Source organism: Anarhichas minor, unplaced genomic scaffold (assembly GCF_050575085.1).
Source record: "Anarhichas minor isolate MPS153535 unplaced genomic scaffold, ASM5057508v1 ptg000095l, whole genome shotgun sequence".
Taxonomy (NCBI): domain Eukaryota; kingdom Metazoa; phylum Chordata; class Actinopteri; order Perciformes; family Anarhichadidae; genus Anarhichas; species Anarhichas minor.
The window spans coordinates 322651-346783 of NW_027466541.1; the positions used below are offsets into that span (position 1 = coordinate 322651).

Below are 24133 nucleotides of genomic sequence, written 5' to 3' on the forward strand. Positions count from 1 at the left end.
TATATATGTTTATATATATATATTTATGTTTCTTTACCAAAGAGACGCTGGAAGTTAGTGTTTATTTAATGTATCCAGTGAAAGGTGAGTTCAACGTTCCCGTCATATAAAACCTCACGTGAGTTAGTAAATATAGTTTATATATAGAAAGAGAGAGACACCTGAAGTCTTCAGACCGTTTTATTGTTAAACATTTCATCACTCATCGTCTCAGTTCACTAGTTTGGTTTCAAAGTCATCATGAATGGAAACAATAAACAATAAACAGGACTTCTGAGGATTAATAATTAAAACAAGAGCTTGAAAGAATTCAGGACATTTTAACAAACGAATGTGAAACGTTTTGATTGAAATCCTTTTGGACCCGTTCAGAGTTCTGTCTCCTGGTTCAGAGGAAAACATTTAATCCATGAAGATGAGAGTCGGGCTTCAGACTTTTACTTCGTTTTGTCCACGAGTCCTTGAAACTGGATAAGGAAAACCCTCTAAAGAGGATCCAGGAGGATCCATGAGGATCCAGGACGAGTGGGTCTTTGTGCTGACGGACGTTTATTAAAAAAAGGAAATAATTAAATCCGTCCGCTCGGCAAAATGAAACAAAACCACAACAAACCTGAAGAAACTGGACCTGGAACAACACTGACGGGGTTAATAGGGAGGGGGGGGGGGGGGGAGGGGGGGGTCGAGTCTTTGGATGATGCAGGTTTCAGGTTTCTCCTGATGTATAAAATCATTTCAAACCTCGTTCACAGTCACTCACAGTGATTACGCAAGATTGTCCGCCATTTTGTCGTCATCATCATCATCGTGGTTCTGCTCTGTTGGACTAGAGGAGTCCGGTCCCACAGAACCTCGTTTCTCCGTGGTGGTCACCACGTCGTGAGTGAGCGAGGTGAACCTGAACGCACCTCAGATGTTCAGGATCTAAAACACTTCATTCAAATATAACGTTTCAGAGTTTTATTACTTTAAAAACGATATGAGACGGTCAAGAGATCATCAAACTAATCTGAACATCTCAGAGACTCTGAGCTGGTTTATCAACACCAACAAACATGGAGGAGGAGGAAGAGGAGGAGGAGGAGAGGAAGAGGAGGAGAAGAAGTAGAGTTTAGTTCATCTATTCAGCCTAAAAACTCCTGCCCGTTCTAGTAAACAAACCCCCTCTTCCTCTTCCTCCTCTTCCTCCTCCGTCATGTGATCACTAGTGAATGTGTGAACATGATGTCATGTTGATCACGTTGTCTTATTGATTATTACTAATATGTCAGAGCCGTCACGCCGTCGACATGAAGCGACTCGTTCGTTTGTCACAGAGTCATTAAGATAAAACAGTTAATGAGTCAAACTGCTTTCAGAGGGTCCAATTCATTTGTAGGGTCCCTGAACGCCTCTTGTCATTCTGACCTCACGTGTGTTTTTTTTCTCTCCGTCTTTGACGAGAATAAAACTTAACTGTCTTTTTACGGTTGCGCAGGAAGTTAACGCTCCACGTGAAGACTTTCACAATAAAACACTCGATCCTGATGTTCCCCGTGACGAAGCATCGATGTGAATAACCGGATGGTACTTGTGAGCGTCGGGTCGAGGCGGGCGGGGTCACCGTCGGGGCTGGCTGTAGACGGGGAAGGCCAGCGTGACGTTGAGCGAGTCGTTGTGTTGGACCAGCGAGGTGTGCTGGTAGTGCAGCACCAGCTCCTTCAGAGAGCCGTACAGGTTGTAGGGCTCAGCGAAGCCGAAGCCGGTGATCGTCTTGTTGATGACGCAGTGCTTCACCTCTCCCTCCACACTGGGGGGGGGGGGGGGGGGGGTAAAAGAGGCGAATAATTCATCAGTTATATCAACACGGAGATCATTATGTTCAAAACAGTTTTATAACCTGGTAAATAGTTAGTTAAATAAACACAAACAAGTAAATAATTATGGAGATAAAAAGGTTAATAAGTAGTTACAAAAACAGTGAAATAAATACAACTAGGTAAATAAACAGGTGTGTAAAGAGGTGAACAGGTAAACAGGTGAACAGGTAAAGAGGTGAACAGGTAAACAGGTGAACAGGTGAACAGGTAAAGAGGTGAACAGGTGAACAGGTAAACAGGTGAACAGGTGAACAGGTAAAGAGGTGAACAGGTGAACAGGTAAACAGGTGAACAGGTGTGTAAAGAGGTGAACAGGTAAAGAGGTGAACAGGTGAACAGGTGTGTAAAGAGGTGAACAGGTGAACAGGTAAACAGGTGAACAGGTGTGTAAAGAGGTGAACAGGTGAACAGGTAAACAGGTGAACAGGTGTGTAAAGAGGTGAACAGGTGAACAGGTAAACAGGTAAACAGGTGTGTAAGAGGTGAGACTTACACCATGGAGCAGGCGTAGCAGCCCGGCTTGCTGCTGTCTCGGACCAGGAAGGTCCCGTCTCTCTTCCCGCGGAGCAGAGACTCGGCCTGAAGACGGTTGATGTTTCCTAAACGCCACAGACGCTCGTCGTGGTGAGGAAGGTCCTCCTCATCCTCCACCATGCTGTACTCACTGGGGGGGGGGACAGGGGGGACAGGTTAGCAGGGGACAAACACAAGCTAGGGATGCTAACAACATGCTAACACATTAACATGTGACTGCTCTGAGTTTACAGGTTTACGAGACTTGAACTCACTCCTCTGTGGTCTCGTTCTTCAGGCCGAGCCACTCGTTGAGTTTCCTCTGACGGACTCCCTTCTGAGTCAGCCACCTGAGTACACAAGAGTACAAGAGTACACAGCGGTTAGTACAAATACTGCGCTGTACCACACGTCTTCCCGGTGTCTCTTGAGCGAGAGCGGATCTCACATGAGGTACTGGTCCCTGGTCTTGCGGAGCTGGATCAGGTCCGGTTTGATGCTGTTCATCTTCTTGTCGATCTCTCTGTAGTCCGCCGCCTGTTTCTTCAGCTCCACCTCCAGGTGACGCTTGCTGTCCACGATCTCACTGATCCGAGACTTCAGCTTGTCGTAGTTCTCCATGATCCTTCAGAACGACAGAGACAGACAGAGAGCCAGAGAGAGAGGGACAGAGACAGAGAGGTGAGCTTCAAACCAGCCAAACGTTCTCGTCTTCACACCTTTAATGTCTTCTAGTCATCGTTAGCTTCTGTTTACTGTGGAAGCTCATTTCCACCACTGTGAGGAAAGATAAAGATGCTAAGTCATGTTTTCATCACAGTGGCCGCAGTGGGCTTCCATAGATTCTAGCAGATACCAAACAGATAAAAAGACTTCTCATCTGTGGAGAACCAGGTCACATGTACAGAAAGGCTGGAACTGAAGATAAACTTATGTTACATTTAAATATGTAAATATATGTTTCATGGTTAAAAATAAGACTTTTAAAGACATTTTATGGCCTTAAACTTTAAACAATCTAAATTAAAACCTTTTAAGCATGAATGCATCCGTGGAATAAAGTAGTAATTTAAAAACAATCAAACTTTTAGTTTACAGATAGAAAGTTAACTTTCCTAATAACTAAATTGCCAGAAGTTTAAACTTCTAAAAGAAAACAGTCAAAATTTAGGACATTTTTATCTATGAAGTTAAAAATTGTCCCAAAAAATATTGTGAATATTACAAGAGCCATTTTAAATAGTTAATCACATTTTTCAGGAACCAAATTGGATGTCTATACACACGATGAATCCGCTGTGTGACGTGAACGTGAGAGTCGTGGTTTAGCGTCATCTTTACCGTTAGCATCGTAGCGCGCAGGTCTGATTCACTGAGCTAGCTGCCGTTAGCGGCACAGACGGTAACAACAACACAAAGATCTAGAAGTACAACATTTAAACAGCTGCATCTCTACTGGAGAGCAGCAGCGTGATGAATGAAACTATGAACCAGATCTCTATAAAACAACAGAACTGCTTCTTCAGTCTTAATAGAACAGAAAGCAGCCGCTCGATCTGACTGGACAACAAACACTAAATTCTTCCTGCAGGCTCTTCCTGCAGGCTCTGGTGCCATGGCAACAAGGGCTCCTTCACGTGTGTGTGTGTGTGTGTGTGTGTGTGTGTGTGTGTGTGTGTGCGCGTGCGCGCGCGTTTTAAAAAAGGTCTCCGTCACAGTTACCGTGGCAACAGCCCTACCTCTGGATCTCCTTGTCGTTGCCCTCTCGGCGAAACTTCTCGATGTACTCTTTGCTGAAGCGCTCCTGAGTCTGACACTGCTCCTCGAAGATCTTTATGGTCTCATTGAACGCCTCGATGGCCGTCCTCTTCATCTGGATCTCCTGCAGGAGGAGAGGAGAGGAGGATCGTTATGTCATCTATCACATTGCATCATATTGTATTGTATAATAGAGTATTGTATCTTATTGTATCGTAGTGCATCGTAGTGTATCGTAGTGCATCGTATTGTATCGTATCGTATCGCATTGCATCGTATTGTATCGTAGTGCATCGTATTGTATTGTATCGTATCGCATTGCATCGTATTGTATCGTAGTGCATCGTAATATAGTGTAACTTATTGTATCGTATTGTATCGTAGTGCACTGTAGCTGTGTTGTCGTGTACCTGCGAGGTTCTGGTGTACTCCTCGTACAGCCTGTCGTACTCTCGATTCTTCTCCTGGAATTGCAGGTGATACTCATGCAGCTTCTTCCCTACAGCTTCGATACTGTCCTCCTTCACCACCTGGTCCTGAACAACAACAACAACAACAACAACAACATGTCCAATCAGACGCCTGATGAGCTGACGCACCACCGGTCAATGAGTTCAGGCCGTGTACGGACCTGCTGGTGTTTGGAGACCGGGTACAGCAGCTTGACATCCAGTTTGGGGTTGTACTGGGCGAGGGACTCGTGTCGGTAATGGTTGATGAGCTCCACCACTGAGCTGAAGGTCAACGGGTCGGAGAAGCCGTACTTTCCCTCCCGATGAAAGATCTTTATCAGCTTGTTGTTGCCTCCTTTCCTACAGATGGTCAGAGAACATCAGTCTGTTACACCAAACCAGCAGACAATACTATGTGTGATGTATGAGCACAGGGTTTTGTTTCTGGAGGGAAGTAGTAGACAAGAAAGAGCCTGAGAGCGAAACAAGTGAAGCGACGGTCAATTTAGCCTCACGTGTAAGAACGGACTTCAAAATAAAAGTCTCATCTGACAAGATTAGCAATTTCCTTTTTTTCCCCCCAATAAGTCAGTCAGTCTGTCAACAATACATTAATAAAAATACATAATTAAAGCTGCGAGCAGCGATGAACGGGCCCTCGCATCTTCCAGCACGTCGGGGGTGGCGGCGGGACTCTGGCCTGCCGAGAACTTCCGCGACCGTCGGACAGCGCGTCCGCGAGTGAGACGTTTTTAATCCCGCGTGGACCGCCTGATGCTGGAAATGATGCTTTGCAAATAGTCCGATGCTTCCTGTATCCGCTGCCTGGCGCTACAGAACGCGTGCAAACATGCATTATGTTGCTCTGTGTCAAATGTAAACCACATGGTGTAAAAGTAATGTAAATCGGATGGTGTTTGTCAAAAAAATGCAGATTTCCTTTCGCCAGCAGGTGGCGCTGTGAGTATTAGGGAAAATTAGCTTGTAGACATCCTCAGGCCATGAGTGTTATCAAGCATGAGAAGTTTGGGACCGTTTGGAAAAAGTCCAGCTGAGTTACATCAGACATTTCCTTTAGCCAGTAGGCTTTGCGGGTTTACTGTAGCGCCCCCTAGTGGTCGAATGCAAAACAATTCTCAGGGTATGTTACTGGATGCGATGTGCACATATGCTGAATATTTTGGGAATTTAGAACAAATGGTTGAGAAGTTATGTGTATTGATATTTTGCAACGCACCTAAGAAGTGTATTGGTCCATATCTTGTAAACGCAAAGAGATATCAAAAAGCTTTTGATAACTTTTGATGATCTAGATCCAATTATGATCCACAGCAAATTTTGTAGAAATCGGAGCCAGCGTGTAGGAGTTCGCAAAAATGTGTTTATTTTCACTAAATTCAAAATGGCTGACTTCCGGTTGGGTTTAGAGCTCCGGGGGCTTTTTTGTCAGTCTACATGTGATACATCTGTTTACCAAATGTTATACATCTAAATTTTATATATAGATAGTGAAACGTACTGCGAGGGCTGCATCGTCGAAATATTGTATAAATTCATACAAAATTGAAAATGGCAGACTTCCGGTAGGGTTTAGAGCATGGTCCCAAGAGACCTATTTTTAAGTCTCCATAGGATACATGTGCCTAACAAGTTTCATACATGTAGCCAAAACGTAGCGCTGGGGCTGCTCTTTTGAAATATTGTAGGGGGCGCTATAGAGGCAATTTAAAACGGCCAATAAAGAAAATCATATAAACAATTTCTTCCAATGACCTGTGACACATGAGTACAAAGTTCCATGAGTTTTTGAGCATCCCAACCCACTAAACCATCAGCTTCCTTTTTCATGGCAAACTATGCGTCGCCACGGCAACAGCGTTCAACGAAAACTCAAAAAATTCATGATGATGCATCATCAATGTCTTAAGGCTATCCTTACCAAATTTTAGACTCATCAGGTCACCTGGCTAGGAGGAATAATTAAAAGTATAAAATATGACATTTCCTTTAGCCAGTAGGCGGCGTTATGAATTATTGAATTTTCTTCAATTGAAGTATGTTTAGGCTTGAAGTAGCATCATGCAAAAGAAGTTTTGTGCGGATTGGATAATGTACCTTGGAGTTATAACAACTTATAAGAACTTATTTTTTCATAAACTGAGGCAAAATGGCCGCCACGCCACGTCAAGGTTCTTTGATGAAAACTCTCGATTTAGATAACTTTTAATCACAAAGGTCTTAAGAGCATCCTGACCAAAGTAGAAGTTGATCGCTTAAAATCTCTAGGAGGAGTTCGTTAAAGTGCGAAGGCTGAAATCTGCAAAAAGTGACAAAAAGCACAAATTCGAGGGTTTACTGTAGCGCCCCCTAGTTGTTGAATGCAACATAAATCTCAGGGTCTGTTAGAGGATGCAATGTGCACATATGGTGAAAATCTGGTAATTTTAGGACAAACGGTTGAGAAGTTATATGTATTGATATTAAGCCACGCCCCTAAGAAGTTTATTGGTACATATCTTGTAAACGAAAAGAGATATCAAAAAGCTTTTGATAACTTTTGATGACGTAGATCCAGTAATGATCCACAGCAAATTTGGTAGCAATGGGCCTAAGCATGTAGGAGGAGTTCACAGAAATGTGTTTTACACTAAATTCAATATGGCGGAAAATCTAAGTAGGCGGAGCTTAGGGGTCTGATTGGCTTTTTTGTAGCTCTAGCTCAAGTGGACATGTGTGTCAAATTTCAAGTCAATCGGACATACTGGCCGAGGGGCGTCACCGGTCCGACTTGTAGGGGGCGCTAGAGAGCCATTTCTTAACACAGAAAGATGCATTCTTTTTCAGATGGCTATATTCACCAGGCCTGACAAGTCCCCAAAATTTGGTGAGTTTTCATGCATGGCAAGTCCTCCAACCATGCGTACGTTTCCCCAAACGGGTACAATATCAATAGGGCCTTCGCAGCCCGACGTTGTCGGTAGCTCGGGCCCTAATAAATAAAGAATAACAGAAAACAGAAAGGATAGATTAGAATACATCTTGGTTTACCTCAGAGTCAGAGTGTAATCTCCGTGCATCTTAGTGGAGGCATCTCGAACCAGGAACGTACCGTCAGCTGTGTCTCTGAGCTTCTCGTTCACCTCCTCTCTACAAACACAGAACACACCAGAAGTATTAATACCACGCTGTGAAAACACTGTTATAACTGAAAGTACTATTACTACACTGTAAAAACACTTTACAGTAAAATGAATACCAAATCGTAACACACTATCTTCCATCATTAGATTATTATGACATTAACATTGTTGACATTATTACTAATACATACTGCATGTGTTTTAGCGGTTAGCCTGGACGTGTGTATTACCTGGAGATGTCTCCCCAGTACCACTCGGCGTCCTGCAGGGAAATACTGTTGTTGAAGCTGCAGGAAGCTGCTGGAGCTGAAGACTTGACCGGTTTAGGAGGCAACGCTGAAACAACGACACAGAGGTTTAATTTAATCTCTGTCTGTGTGTGTGTGTGTGTGTGTGTGTGTGTGTGTGTGTCTGTGTGTGTGTGTGTGAGAGAGAGAGAGAGATGAACCAATCATTAACAATTGAGTTTTTAATTCTCCACACAATCATTCTGGAAGTCCAAACTACTGAGAGGAAGTGGAGCTACTGATGTATCAGGTATATTAGCTTGTCACAGATACATCAGTTCATGTTTAAAGTTATTGAGAATCAATGTTTGTCCAGCAGAGGGCACTGATGAGTTCATTTCTACACTTTAAAATGTCTAATGCTGGATTTGTGAGACGGATACTGAGACTAGATTAGATTGACCACCTGTGGAGATTTGTCTCTGGCTTGTCCTCAGTACAGCAAAGGTACATACAATACACACAACACGCCACTACAACATACAAATACACACAGTATACAGAAGTGCCAATGAGCAGGTAGCAGCAAATACCTTCTATGAATAATAAGAGCTTGTCTAATGTGACTACAAGTGTTCTCTGATGCAGTTAACGTGACGCACCAGATAGTTTGTTACTCAGAACCAACTAAGAACCAGTTTAGAGAAGGGAAGGCGCTTTAAATAACATACATATGAGGCGGTTGATTGGATGAACCATCTGTCAATCAAAGCATCGGGAGAAGAACGACATCATCACCTTCAGTGTCCTATGTGCTCTTCATTCAATGAAGGAATACTCTCCAGTCCGGACAGAACCGATGCTGCTGCAGTGGGTTGAGTTATGGTCACATGGTTGAAGAGATTCACGTTCACATACGTACGGATGGACAACCCAGAACATAATGCCACTAATGCCACGGAGGCTTAACAGAAGACTTCCTGTATATGTGCTGCTTGGCCTTTGGGACCATGAATGAATGAATGAATGAATGAATGAATGAATGAATGCTGAAGTTCGGGTCTGATCAATAACTTGGCCAAAGTACTTTAAACGTTGTACTTCTCCTACGGGCCTGTTACTGAGTACTACAGGGAGAATGTTCAGGTTCTCTTTGTATTATAACTTCCTTTGTTTTGGCCACATTCATCTCCAGTTTAGCTGTCAGACACCGGTCCTGAAGTCCAGTTACCGGCATGGCATCGTCTTTTAGGAAGAGAATAACAAGAGCAGTATGGTCAGCATATTTGAACAGCTTGATATTACTGCTGTGGGCATTTGATTCTGTGTAAATAGAGAACAGCAGTGGTGACAGTACGCAGCCTTGTTGAAACAAGCAAAGTTACGTCTTTTTAGCACAAAAGAACGAGGAAAGAAGAGATTTTTCCACCGTTAATAAACTCCAGAACAAGTCGCCGATGACATCGGACATTTTACAAGAAAAGATATTCGTCGATGACGCTCGATATCTCTCAAGCTCTTTAAAACCAAAATATTCACAAATAGGTACAATTCACAAATATGAATAGTAATTACGAGAGATGATTTTCCGGCGTAAATGACACATCCACCCTGAGACGCAACAGGTTGTACGAAGCGAGACCGTCTTCCCGTCTGTTTGTGGACCTAACTGGACCAATGTGATCCAGTGTCTATTTGTGAGAACATGGATTAAAGCAGGACATCCGTCTTCCCTCTTCTTGGACACCAGGACGGCAACCAGAAGAAGCCGAGACAAGTTCTCATGCCTTCATACTTTAGACTAGGTCCCGTTTATCAAACCACAGCGGAGAAGACATCAGCAAACAGAAACCAGTTTCACATCAGTGACCGTGTGAACAAACATCTGTGAAACAAAGAGCATAAATACAACCTTATTCATAATCTACGTGAACAACGATGCTCACGCTGCAGGCGGCTCTCACGTCTATTTGTATGCAGACGACACCGTCTTGTACACATCCAGCTCGTCCCTGAACACCACAACTTCAATAGTATCCAACATGCCTTCTCCTAAAACACGAACAAAACTAAATGTATGTTTCCAAGAGTCACCACAACCTGCCTGCCGTCTCGTAATCTCCTCCCTGGATGGATCAGAACTACAATTTCTCCAATTTCTTGTGTATCTGACTCGACAGTCCGCTCACCTTTAACACACTTGGTTTACAAAGTCAGATCCAGAACTGGTTTTCTGTACCGTAACAAAGCCTCCTCTACCCGCTCTGGTTAAGATGAAAGTCCTTCCCATCTTAGACTACGGTGATGTAATCTACAGCTCCGCCTCCAAAATAAACCAGACGTCATCTACCAAACTGCCATCACTCCACTCCACACAGATGATCCGCTGGTATCAGTGCATCTTTAAAACCATCGCTGGTAAAAACACCCACAAGTCTCCGCTCTCATCTACTCATCTTTAACAGTAACCGCGTGTTTTATGTTCGATTACGAATAGTCCGCAACGCCTTTCGGACATTTTTTGGTTCCAGTTTGCTGCTCCGTGTGAAGCTAAACTCCTCGCCCTCCTTTAATAACTCATTACAAACAACGATCTCTGATCTCTGCACCTGCTTCTCCAGGAACACCGTTTGCTTTTAAATATATTGTACATATTGAGATTGTTTTGTATCATTTCGCCTCCTGTTGCTGCCTCTTTGGCCAGGTTGTCATTGTGAATGAGAACTGGTTCTCAGTTGAATTATATTGTTAAATAAATAATCATAAAGATGATAAACAGACGAGGGCAACAGTATAAAATCGTTAGAGATAGATTTAGCAGAAGATCACTGCTACGCACAACAGATCAGAGAGAGAACTTTCCTACGATTCAACTTTATAAAATACCTCGAATATAAAAACAAACACAAGACGACATCTGATCATAGCGGCTCAGCAGGACACCAACAGCCAGGTGGTCCACGCTGAGGCAGACTGCCCCCAGGTGTTGTCTACGCAGCTCCAGGTCCAGGTCTGAGCTCCTACCTGGACTCTGCATGGTAATGTAGCAGAGGATCTTGTCTCGTCCCCTCGGAGGCTCGGCCTCGGCCCGGCCTCCCTCCTCTCGCTCCATGTCGGCCCTCTTAAACCCTTCGGCCACCTCCGCGGGGAAAAACCAAACCCGGGTCCTTCTGTTCTGGATCTCATAGATGTCCCGACTACAGCAGCCTATCCTGCCTCTAAAACACCCGACGTCATCTCGGAGGGAAACGGGGTCCAGACCTCTTGTGTTTCTGACTATCACTCTTTAATATGAAGACACGCTCGGCTGCACTGAGATCTGCAGGATTTCCTCTTTTTTTTTTACCTCTCTCTCTCTCTCTCTCTCTCTCTCTACCTCTCTACCTCTCTCTCTCTCTCTCTCTACCTCTCTACCTCTCTCTCTACCTCTCTCTCTACCTCTCTCTCTCTCTCTCTCTCTCTCTCTCTCTCTACCTGCAGGTCGATGTTTCACGTCGTCAGACTCCTCCACAGAGAAGATAACAAGCCCGGAGAAAACATCTCTTGTTTGCGTTTATCCTGAATCTGTTTTAAAGATTTTCTTTTTTAAAACCAACGACGCAACTTAAAGTCTCCGTCTCCGAGCCTCAGTTCAAAGCTCAGGAGAGCAGCTTGGAGATGTGTGACATCACCGTTGCCCCCAGCCAATCCCGCGATGGCAGTGATATCACCGAGGCAACGCCCCCCCTCCTCTGCTGCATCCTTCACTGTGTGGATGGATGATGTCATCGTTTCAGCTGCCGCTCGGTCGGAGCGACTCGCTGAATTAATGAACGACACAAAGACAAATAATCACCCGACGTTCAAAATGTCATCAAAATATACTTAAAGTACCGACAGCAGAAGCACTAATTATGCAGAATAATACATATTACTGATGCATTAATGTCACTTTAAAAGGTGGAGCTCATTTGAATGACTTTAATCTAGAATAATACGTTATTATTTATTAGTCGATTATATTTTATTTTAACTTGTAAAGTAACTAAAGCTGTCAGATTGATTAGTGCAGTAAGAAGTGAAACATGTAGCAGAAAATAGAAATACTCCAAGTACCTGAGAATTGTGTTCTATTATATTTACAATTATTGTGCTCGTCACGTTTAAGGTGGAGAACCACCAAATCTGTTGCCGTATGTGAAGTTCATTCATTCCTATGGAGAGCGAGAGACGGATGACGGATACGACAGGGCAAGATGACCGACCATCAGCTGTCTTAAAGCTGCATTCTCTCTAGTGACCACCAGGGGGCGACTCCTCTGGTTGTATAGAAGTCTATGAGAAAATGACTCTACTTCTCTCTTGATTTATTACCTCAGTAAACATTGTAAACATGAGTTTATGGTCTCAATCTCTAGTTTCAAGTCTTCTTCAATACAGCATGATGTTCATTTAGTACATTATGGTCCATTTAGAGTCAAACAGACCATAAAGCAGGGGATGCTTTAGGGCGGGGCTACACAGTGATTGACAGGTCTCTACCAGAGACGTAAACGGCGTCTCTACGTCAGACCATATATGGTCACTTCCTGTTCACTGGCTGATAAAAAAAAAACAAGATGGCGACGGTAAAATCGACGAACTCGAGGCTTAATACACCACACATGTTAGAGAGTGTAGAAGACATTAAGCTCACAATTTGTCTCAACTGCAAGTTCACTATAGGTCGTAAAAGAACGACCTTAAAACCAACTTCATCAGAAACTTTATTGTAAATACGGCTAACGGAGGCTAACAGAGGCTAACAGAGGCTAACGGAGGCTAACAGAGGCTAACAGAGGCTAACAGAGGCTAACAGAGGCTAACGGAGGCTAACAGAGGCTAACAGAGGCTAACAGAGGCTAACGGAGGCTAACAGAGGCTAACAGAGGCTAACAGAGGCTGCGTTTACCTGCGTGTTCAAACGTAATCTTTAACTTGAATAAACAGTTTATATTTAGTAGGACGGACAGTCGATATCTTTAGATTCTTCTTCTATAGGATGAAAAGATGTTTTATGACGAAGTTTTAGCACCAAAAACCAAAATGTTTAATTCTGATTAAACCAGATTTTCTATTAAACTTCTTAAATCCATCAGTTTGGTTTTAAATCGTCACGAGCAGCCGAACGACAAAATAAAGTTTTGATTTAAATCTGGGACAAAATGATCAAAGAATAAGTCGACAAAGCATTTTTAAGTTTTCAGCTCTAATAACTAAATTAACTGTTGTTACATCTCTGGATTATTTTTCTACTTTTCAGGTTCGTTCTTCTTCTTCATGATCTCATCTGGACGGAGACTTTGACGAACGTCTCGACCTTTGTCCTCTTCAGACTGAACAGCGTGACGCTGCGTTCAGAGGAACTGAAAGTGATCACGGGCTCAATATTTAAAACAGATTTCCGACGTTCACGTGAGACCGACTGACTCAACGCTCAGTAAACCGCCGCGGGGCTTCTGTAGGTCCAGAGCGAGACGTTCAGGAGCCTCAGAGTTCAGATCTACAACTCAAAGCTGATCAGTCTTCAGGATTTGGATCAAGAAGCTCGTGAAAAATGTGTTCTGTCAGATTTTTAGTATCTGCAGCAGTTATTAAAAATGAATCAACATTTAGGAAACTTAGTATCAGACACACACACACACCTGGTGCAGCCTGGTTCATGTTGAGCTCGCTGGTTATCAGAACCTCCAGGACCTGAACCAGAGGATCCAGACTGGACTCAGACCTGAAGAGAGACTCACAGTCAGAAATCTACATCTCACTCTCACTCTCTCTCTCTCTCACACACACACACACACACACACACACACACACACACACACACACACACACACACACACACACACACACACACACACACACACACACACACACACACACACACACACACACACACACACACACACACACACACACACACACACACACACACTTTCATGAGAACCTGGTTGTTATGAGAGTTTAATATTCAGGGAGACTCATAATGAAACGTTGATTGTTAGTATTATATTTACAGTATTTTCTCTGAATATTAACTCCCTCATTATATACGATTCCACCTACAATGACCTACACGTGGTCTTTAAGGTTCAGGTTCAGGGTCTAGAGAGTACACCGTGTCAGTACTGACCCTGCAGCCGGTCTGAACAGCAGAGGGCTGAAGGTCTCCGCCAGGTTTCGGGGGCTCAGCTGGGTCCTGGTTCCGGTCAGACAGAGCCGGGCCAGGTGGCGGACCACGCTGAGCAGGGTCAGCCCGTACTGGGCCGGGAAGCTGGGAGAACTGGTCACACCACGAAGGAGCTGGGCACAGTCCTCCAGGTCCTGGACCTCTGTGGACACAAAGACACGCCGTTAACGGGAAAACACAAGAAGAAGAAGAAGAAGGAGAGGAAAGATAACAAGAAGCAGAAGAAGAGTCTCTTCAGGACGGGGTTTAAACCGTCACCTTGCACCGCATGAATCATGTCGGTCTGCAGCGATGACGGGAGGACTGGACCAGGTAGATCCTGGAGGAACCGGATCACCCCGTCACACAGAGACGACACCTCCAGCTGCTCCAGGTCTGGAAAACAAACATACCTCCAGTTACTCTCTGTTCATCTCCTCAAAACACAGCCTGAGTCCATCAAGTCTGGTGGCTTTTTACAGGAAGAAGCTTTTCTGGCTTTATGACCCACAATCCTTTGCACTGCAGATATACGAGCCTCAGGGTCAACGTAGCAGGTCTCCATTAAACGTACACTGCAGGAGGACTGAACACTTAGTAAGGACAGAGAAGTATGAACTAGAAGTTCAGTCAAACGTGTCTGACAGAAGAAGAAGGAGGAGGAGGAGGAGGAGGAGGAGGAGGAGAAGAAGAAGAAGAAGAACAAGGAGAATAAGAAGGAGAAGAAGAAGAAGACTCCTCACCAGCGTCGGCCAGCTGTCGGGTGTCCAGACCTCCTCCAGTCAGACTGTGATACACACTGATGCCGTCCACACCTGAAGCAACACGGACTCAACATCAGGTAAGAACAGAAGCATTCAGACACGTTACACACAGACGAGAGAATCAACTTCATGTTTACATCTTTCTTAACAACAAACACACAAAGTCACTGCAGAGACACGACCAGCGGAGAGCGGAGTGAAGTCACTACGAGATAGAACGCTTCAACACCAGAACTACACCGCTTCTGGGATATCAACCTGTGTGTGTGTGTAGGTGTGTGTTTGTCTGTGTGTAGGTGTGTTACCTTTGCTCTCGATGGCCTCCATCAGTCTGATGAGGAGGGGCGGGGCTGAGTCTGGAGGTCCAAACAGCTCGGGGAGGTCTGACAACATGAACCCTAACAACAACAACAACAACCAACCACACACACACACACACACACACACACACACACACACACACACACACACACACACACACACACACACACACACACACACACACACACACACACACACACACACCAGTCTATTGATCTCATGATTACTGTGACACTATGACAGCTTTTACTCTGAACTGTGCGTTTATATTTATTATCTTCTTTCAGTATAAAACTTTTAAATTTACGTCGTGTTGTGACGCAGAAAGGTCCGACATGATGAACTGACGTCAGATTCATATTGATTCATCTTCAGGACTCTTTACAGGAGCTCAACCTGCTTTAAGTGCTCTTATTGTGAAAGGCTGAGAGCTACAGGAAGCAGAGGGAAAACATTATATTATACATGTTCTCATTATAAATGTCTCCTCTAATAAAGAGTTCACTTTAAACTGTGAGCTCATCAGAGAAACTGTGAAGTCATGATTGATTCATCTGAGACCAACAGTCATGTGACTACAAGGAGGAGACACTGACTGAACTACAGGAAGTGAACACAGAGAGGAGAGGAGAGGAGAGAGAGGAGAGGAGAGAGAGGAGAGGAAAGGAGAGGAGAGGAAAGGAGAGGAGAGGGGAGGAAAGAGGAGAGAGGAGAGAGGAGAGGAGAGAGGAGAGAGGAGAGGAGAGAGGAGAGAAGAGAGAGGAGAGGAGAGAGAGGAGAGAGAGGAGAGAAGAGGAGAGAGGGGAGGAGAGGAGAGAGAGGAGAGGAGAGAGGAGAGGAGAGGAGAGAGAGGAGAGAGGAGAGGAGAGAGGAGAGAGGAGAGGAGAGAGGAGAGGGGAGAGGAGAGAGGGGAGGGGAGAGAGGAGAGGAGGAGAGAGGAGAAACATGAATATTTATAGAATGTAGTCTCTATTTTTATTTCTAACATTGTAACACTTAGATTTATAGTTTATATTGTTTTCTAAATTTTTCTAAAGTAAATGATCAAAGAAATTAAACTCATTTTCTTCTTCTCATGATGTCATAACTGTGCTGTTCTGCACTAAACACATGTTCTAGTTCTACTTCTACTCATCATGGTTCTGTTTCTATGGAGGAGCAGGGCTTTTATTTTGAAGAGTAAATGAAGAGCACAGAGAGAAAACAGCTGTTTTTGTGTTTATGTGTCTAAGAACTCACAGAGCAGTTCATCTGAGACGTGGTTGAGCTGTATGTTCTCTACATATATCTATATCTATATCTATATCTGACGGATGGTTTGTTACTCACCCTCCGACTCGGAGTCCGTCCTCACGGACGCTGCAGACGGCGGTCTTTGGGGGCGGGGCTTGGGAGTGGGCGGGGACATCCTCTTTCTGCCGATGAACTCCACGTACGTCCCGGGGAAGTCTCCTTTCTCCTGTCGACCAGAGAGGACCCAGTGAGGACGGGTCCGGTACAGAGAGCCACACACCGAGTAGACCGGTTATGTTTAAGGAACCGATACACACAACTGGACCACTGGATTGGATCACAGCGTGGGGACGTTGTGATCCCTTCAAACAGCTGGAATGAACGTTTAACTTCCTGTTTATCTGTGAAACACTCGAGTGAAAGAAGAGAAACGAAGCTTTCAGTTTATTGAAGAATACTTTAAATATTAAACCGTTTAAACTTTAGAAGATAAAAAAGAGAGAAAATAAAACAAAGATGTGCAGACGGGTTTCATTTAACAGATAATTAAAGGTGTTGACAGCTTAATAAAGCCTTTAATATTAATAATAATAATAATAATAATATTAATGACTTTGAGTCTTTTCTCTCCATTCCCTCAGAGACACACAATCTATAAGATTGTTCTGTATATTAAAACACTATATTACAACTTATGTAATCATTTCCAGAACTTAAAACTAAACCTGTGAACACCAGATGTTCACTGAACTTAACAAAAGTGTCTTTAAATAAATACATCTTTAGCCTCCGATCTTATTATTATAAACATATTAAAGTGACGGATTATATATTATAAACGAGAACGTTTAACGCAAGTAGTTCGGAGGAAGTCAGACCTCTAAGGCTGTCAGAGGGAGAGGTGCATTGTGGGTAACGTAGGCGGCAGGTTTCTGACGGGGAAGAAGACCGTGTGGAATAAAAACATGGATTTATTGTATTTTATTTTTCTTCAACGGTCCAGCATGAGTTCAACATGCTGGAGAACCGGGACCGACCGGGACCAGCCAGCTGGGACCAGGACTCATGTATTCAGGATGGGGTTGGAGGTCTGCTGGTGGTTTGAGCAGCTCAGCAGACTGACTTGGTTTTAACACTTTTCTATTTAGTCAACATGCGGCCGTCGTTTTTTTGAATAAACTTTATCAGAATTGTCACTGAACAAAACCAACGAGGGTTTCCATGTTGATGATCAGTGTGAGCATCAGAGCAGCTTCTGGTGTTTTATTGTCTCATGTTCCTCTCTGTGTTCACTTCCTGTAGTTCAGTCAGAGTTTCTCCTCCTTGTTGTCACATGACTGTTGGTCTCAGATGAATAGTGGCGTTTTTTTTACAGCTTCTGGCTGTAAAAAAAGCTTTGTTTTTGGAAATTGTGCACACACACACACACACACACACACACACACACACACACACACACACACACACACACACACACACACACACACACACACACACACACACACACACACACACACACACACACACACACACACACACACAGAGACACAGATCTGTTCTTGCCAGCAGGTTTTTTTGTGGTTAAGAAAGTTAAAGTTCAGCTCGTTGCAGAGAGGCTGATTTAAAAACGTGTAGTTTAAGTGAACCAGGACCAGGACCAGGACCTACCTGCGTGGTCTCGTTGACGCCGGGCAGCCAGCCGATCTCCGACGGTCGTTCTTCGGCTCCGTTCCCACAGCCGAGGGCCACCAGCGCTCCTCTGCTGACCAGCAGCATGTCTCCCACGTGCAGGTCGATGTCCTCCTCGCGCTCCTTCTTGTAGTCGTACAGAGCTCGGTACTGGAAGCCCTCAGAGCTCATCGCTGCGGCTCTACGGCTTCTTCTAGACGACAACTAGTGAAAAATATTACGGCTCCGGGTATAAAAATACAAGCTCTCAATCCTGAGTTAATAAAGGGAACGTAGGCTGTCCAGCTGTCTGTCTGTCTCTCCTGTCTCCATGTCTGCTAGAGGCCCGTCATCCCTCCAGCCGTCCAATCAGAGAGCTCCTCCTCGCCGTTCATGAACAGAAGTCTTAGCAGAGGTGGAGGCCACATCTGGGGAGGAGGAGGGTCCACCTGAGAGAGGAAGGAGGAGGAGGAAGAGGAAGAGGAAGAGGAAGAGTTTATATAGCCTGAGAACAACTGCTCCACTGAACTTGTTGTGCAAATGACAAATAAGGAAGATGAACTTCATAAAGATAAATGATTCATCTATTAGTCTCTCAATGGGAAATGAATCAGCATTGATTGTAACAGCTGATTTATTGAATGTATTGTTGTAATACTTGGATTAGTTCCAGCTCAACAACAGTTAATGTCTCACATTTTGTTTTGTGATAATAAACTGATTATATGATAAAACAGCGTGTGATGGTATCTAATAACAACACCATTAATTGATCAAATGGTTGATTAATAAATAGTTCATATATTAGTTAGTTGCTGTTTTATATAAAACAGAGAAGATGATCTAATCTGCACATTAGAGAAGCTGGAAACAGACATTATTGGTTCAAACTGTCATGAAATAAAGTAATAAATAACCACTGGTATAAATTAATGATTTATAGATTGAGCCGAAAAGTGTCTAACATACAACACTATTTATATAAATGTATTAATATAAGTATGTTACAGGTATAGAGGTTTAAAGGGGCTTTCGTTCAGTAAACATGTTCATCAGTTCCTGTCAGAATGATGTTAATTAACAATAATAAATAATATAAAAGAACTTCAGACTACAGTAATGAAGCCGAACAGATGAATATAACGTGTTTAACGTACAACACAATTATGTTATTCAGAATATACATATTCTACACATATAAACAAACATTCACACTAAACACGCTGTTTTTTAAAGGGACCTTCGTTTAAGCAGGAAACCGGAAACGACCATACATGCCAGTGTTAGCTTAGCTTAGCTTAGCTTCGTGTCAGTCGCTACAAACCTTTTTTTTTTTTCACCGATTAAAACTTCCAGCGGAGCAAACAGCGGACGCCATTTTGGATCGAAGAGGAGAAGACACGACGTCCAGGTTTCCCCCAAAAACTGGAAAATATTCCAAATGTTTGATCGATTATTTGACGAAAGAAAGACTCTCGCGCTCCAGCCGTCTGAGTCTTTAGCAGGTAGCCTGACGTCAAGTTAGCGTCAATACGTTTAACCATTTCCGGTACGGACCTTCAAAATAAAACAAAGACGTGCAGACGGGTTTCATTAAAATACAAAATAAACTTCAAATGAAGAGTCACTTTGAGTAAACATCTGATCTGTTGAAATTCATATTCAAATTATAATAGCTGCTCTTGCCTTAGTCTACTTTACGACATATTTAACTCGCTAAAATACGTTATATAAGAGGACAGCGAGCAGAATTGACAAGTTCCGGATGGCTTTCAAAATAAAATGAACACGTGTTTGCAACATTAATGCGTTTTACAGCAGCAGCGACAAAAATGATGGGCATTATTCAAAGAAAATAGTTTTAAAACCTTAAGATTATTTCCTTATTTTCTCTTAACTTCGCGTTAAAACACCACAAACAGGATTTAAGAGATTTAAACCGATTACAGCTGGAAAAAAGGAGGCTGGTCACCGACGTCACATCCGGTGACCTAGATTTTAATGCAGTGCGCGCTGCTGTCAAGACGGGACCATAGCAACAAAATAGAGTGTGTGTGTGTGTGTGTGTGTGTGTGTGTGTGTGTATGAGCCGGATGGGGGTGTACTGTATTCATACTGCCCTCGTTTATTCAGGTCTTACACAAGCAGCACAGTGTGTGTGTGTGTGTGTGTGTCATGTGACTGCTGCTGTGGCTTTTTCAGCAACACACTGCACATCACATGCAGGGCTGCACATCCATCACCAGACAGTTCATTCAAAACATCAAAGCTTTATTTACATCAGTGAGTGGAGAGAAAATATATTTACATATAAAAATATACAATCATAAGATCGGTCCTCAAGTTCATAAATATACAAAAACAGACTGGTCTTTGGCATAAAGAGACAGTACTGTGTTTGAGGGTTGACTCCCCTCCCCCCCCAATATGAATGAAGTTCTGCACTTAGTCATGAGAGGAACAATGTAAAGTGTTTAATATTCAGTAAATACTGAACGAATGCTGAATTGCTGCTGATGTTAAGATGCTCCATCCTGTAAACACCATGTTGTGATTTTAAAGGGACAGTACTCACGTACGTCTCTACAGTCACAGTTCAGAGAAACACAAAGAACCAGAAACCAGACTCCATTCATCAAACACTGATCCTACCTCAGATCACAGGAGCTGCTCTACTGCTCCTCCTCCTGTTGGTGAGTTTGTGTTGTTGAGAGACTTCAGTGTTTAAAGACACAAACACACTAACAGAAGGAGGAGCAGTAGAGCAGCTCCTGTGATCTGAGAGGTTAAATCACTGTTCATATGGAGTCTGGTGTGTTTGTAGAGATCACAGCTTCACTTCTACATCAGAAAGGTAAAGAGGAGAAAACATTCTAAATATAACGTTCACTTAAACTGATATAGATTCTTTCATGTGTCGAGAATATGTCCACAGCAGAACATTACTCTGCTCCATCCACTGTAGTAATACTCAGACTGTGTAGAAGTACCTCATACAACCACACTGCTAAACATCGCTACTGTCCCTTTAAGACACAGTGGTCCCAGTCTACGGCCCGGTAGATCATGTGATCGATAAAAACATCAGGATTCATCTCCTGCAAAAATATAAATAAGTGAAGGTAAATGTGAGCAGTAGCGGCTCCTCACTGGGACACGGTACCCGGTGAATAGTCAAGAGAGCGGTTTGAAGCTCGTCTACATGCTGAAAACGCTTCCTCGCCTGTGAACCGACAGGTCAATCCCCCCCGACAGCCGCAGCTCCGCCTTCAGGTAACGTCCCACCTGCTCCGAGAGGACCACGTCACAGAACACCCAGATCTCCAGACGCTCACGCCGGATGTTGGCGTTACACGGCGGCGGCAGAGGACCGGAGCTCCGGACGCACCGGCTCAGAGAACACCACACCTGTAGGGGGGGTGGGGGGGGAGACAGGTGAGGAAGAGGGAAGAGGATGAAACAAGAGACCAAGAGAATACCTTTGATTTACCAGCTACAAAAAAACCAACTAAATCCATTCAAATGAGACGAATGTACATTTTGTACGTCAACTTGTAGCTTTAAACTGTCCAAAAGCCAGAAATATTCAGTTTACTTTCATGTATTCTATAAAATAAGCATCAAATTCTCACATACGAGAAGCTTCCAGTACAGACTTTGTGATCTCAGTCTGCACATACAAGACGAACAGAAACTCAAAGGTGAAATGCTCCTTTAACCGAGCTGAAGAGCAAACAGCTGGGATCTTTACACATATTTAAATGAGGTAATATGCAGATATTTGGTGCTAAATTTGGTGCTTAAAGTTATCTGATCCACCGACCTGCTCGATGTCTCTGCCCCCCCCACAGTTGTGCTGACCGATCACCCACTTGGCCCTCTGGTGGAGGTGCAGCCTGTGGACCGAGACCACGTGACGGAACCGTCCGGACATGGACTCTCTCTGCAGACCTCCTCTCTGAGTGAAGACGCTCCACGAGCGTTTGAGCGGAGAGTCCGTGACGGAGGAGCCATCTTTGTGTCCCGTGACCTCCGTCTCTGGGAGGAGGTGCTTCGGTGTTTCTGAGACGCAGGCGGCCTCTTCAGGTTCTGGAGGATTCTCAGGCGGTGGTTGGCGATGAGGACTCTCAGAAACAACAAGAAGACCGTGAACTTCTGGTTCCCGAAGCTGGTTTAAACCAGCCGGGCCGGTGATGACGGGAGGCGGTCTGGCCGGTCTGATGGGCGGGTGGCGGTCTACAGAGGACCAGGGCCTGAAGACCGGAGGAGTCCTGCAGGGGAAAGACTCCAGGAGCCGCTCGGTCCTCTCTAACAGGCAGCTGAGACCAGCAGCTGATCCGGGCTGGTAGTGCAGAACCACATCCTCCATGCAGATCAGAGGACCCTCCTCTTCCTCCTCAGCATCTTCCTCCTCGTGAGGTCCCTTCAGCTAGACGTAGAACCCTGGTTACTCTATAGGTTACAGAACATTCAGTTAAAGGTCACACATTAGGGTTCTTTATTTACTTCTATGTATTTTGGGTTTCTACTAAAACATGTAAAGTATCTATCTAACTATCTATATATCTATCATGATAATAACTCCACGATGAAGTCTTATATATCGACACACACATCACTAGTCCCTCACATTCTGACCATTCATCCAGAACATTAACATTCATAGACTGTCTGTAATTAGACCCACTTAGAGTCTTTATGGTGTAATGATGTCTATGAAGCGTTATATCTGATCTATTCCTCATGATTCTTCATCAAACGTTCAACTCAAGACTTTTACCCCAAATCATCCTAATATTATAATATATATATATATATATATATATATATATATATATATATATATATATATATATATATATATATATAGAGAGAGAGAGAGAGAGAGAGAGAGAGAGATAGATAATTAAATGATCTGCTGCCTCAAAGACCTGAGTGACTTTAGGAGGAATTATTTCCTGAAGTCTTTATTTTCCTATTTTTAGGTCGTTTACAGGAAACTCATAGTGACGAGAAGCTAAATTAAAAACATAAAAACATAAAAACAACCACTGAACCAGCTAAAAATACAACAAACGGTGTAAAGAGATCAACTTCAAGTGAATCATATCAAACGTAACGTGGAAGCTAATGTTTGTAGCTTGTGATGCTAGCGGCCGTCTGTCTGTTAGCCGAACAAAGCTAACGAGCTAGCTATAAAACATGGCGGCGCAGGTGTCCAACAGGTAATTTACAGGTAACAACGTCTCCTACAGTCCAACAACACTCAACACTAACCTTTAAATCAGAGGACTGAGGTCCGTCTGCTTTTTAAAAACAGCCAACAAGGAGTTAAAGTTCCGGTCTGGCGATGCTAGGCTAACATGCTAACACGGTTTGTGTTACGGGCTCTTCCCGGGAAGTCTCGCGAGAGTTGAACTGAAGTAACGGACAGACTGACTGAGCGTCACAGCGTTTTATTTCTCTGTATTTATTTCCACCGTAAACATATATTATAAGGTTAAATTGATTTGAATGTTTTCAGCCATAATTAAATTTTCTATGATATTTACTATATTGTTGTTTAACTACAAACCAAACCAGAAAAAATTATCAGTGTTTATAAGCAATATTTATTAGTCAGTGGTGGGGAAATATTAAGATAATATACTTTAAATAAAAATATTAATACCACACAGTAAAAGTATTAAAACTGTGACCATCATATTTTCTATCAGAGTGTTATTACTCTGCATGAATGTAAAAGCAGGATTTTACTGTCGTAGTTGAACTATTAACTTATGAAAACAGCAAGAAATAAAATAGTACAAATAGTTATACAAATAGTTCAAATAAAACAATATGAATTGCATGACGCTTCAACTAATGGTTCAAATTGTTTAAATCAAACAAGGTTTTTAAATGATGAATAATTAAAGTATTTTAACAACTAGTCTTTCAGAAGACTTCAAAATAAAAAGCACAACATTCTGAAGTCAAACCTGATGCCTGAAGCGTTGATGCAGTGAATA

At 43.3% G+C, this 24133-nt stretch overlaps 2 protein-coding genes across 6 annotated transcripts; both read right to left on the bottom strand.

Moving 5' to 3' along the window:
- Window positions 1-164: 164 nt before the first annotated feature.
- LOC142939188 (phosphatidylinositol 3-kinase regulatory subunit alpha-like) lies at window positions 165-19675 on the bottom strand. Of its 5 annotated transcripts, XM_076082407.1 has the most exons (18): window positions 19447-19675; window positions 18123-18571; window positions 16551-16680; window positions 15206-15298; window positions 14880-14951; window positions 14416-14532; window positions 14101-14299; window positions 13613-13695; window positions 11621-11749; window positions 7953-8058; window positions 7631-7729; window positions 4762-4942; window positions 4541-4666; window positions 4112-4254; window positions 2821-2997; window positions 2648-2722; window positions 2353-2523; window positions 165-1789 (listed from the first exon to the last, which is right to left on the bottom strand). In XM_076082407.1, the coding sequence occupies exons 2-18, from the start codon at window positions 18312-18314 to the stop codon at window positions 1600-1602; spliced, it is 2283 nt and encodes a 760-aa protein (XP_075938522.1). In that variant the 5' UTR covers window positions 18315-18571; window positions 19447-19675; the 3' UTR covers window positions 165-1599. The 5 variants fall into 5 exon arrangements, with proteins under 5 accessions (XP_075938522.1, XP_075938523.1, XP_075938524.1 ...); XM_076082408.1 differs by lacking the exon at window positions 11621-11749 and having other exon boundaries at window positions 19447-19670; XM_076082409.1 differs by lacking the exons at window positions 16551-16680; window positions 18123-18571; window positions 19447-19675 and adding an exon at window positions 15529-15555.
- A 701-nt stretch (window positions 19676-20376) lies between these two features.
- shld3 (shieldin complex subunit 3) lies at window positions 20377-23529 on the bottom strand. The gene is made up of 3 exons (XM_076082412.1): window positions 23400-23529; window positions 21946-22574; window positions 20377-21530 (listed from the first exon to the last, which is right to left on the bottom strand). The coding sequence occupies exons 2-3, from the start codon at window positions 22489-22491 to the stop codon at window positions 21321-21323; spliced, it is 756 nt and encodes a 251-aa protein (XP_075938527.1). The 5' UTR covers window positions 22492-22574; window positions 23400-23529; the 3' UTR covers window positions 20377-21320.
- Between the last annotated feature and the right edge of the window lie 604 nt (window positions 23530-24133).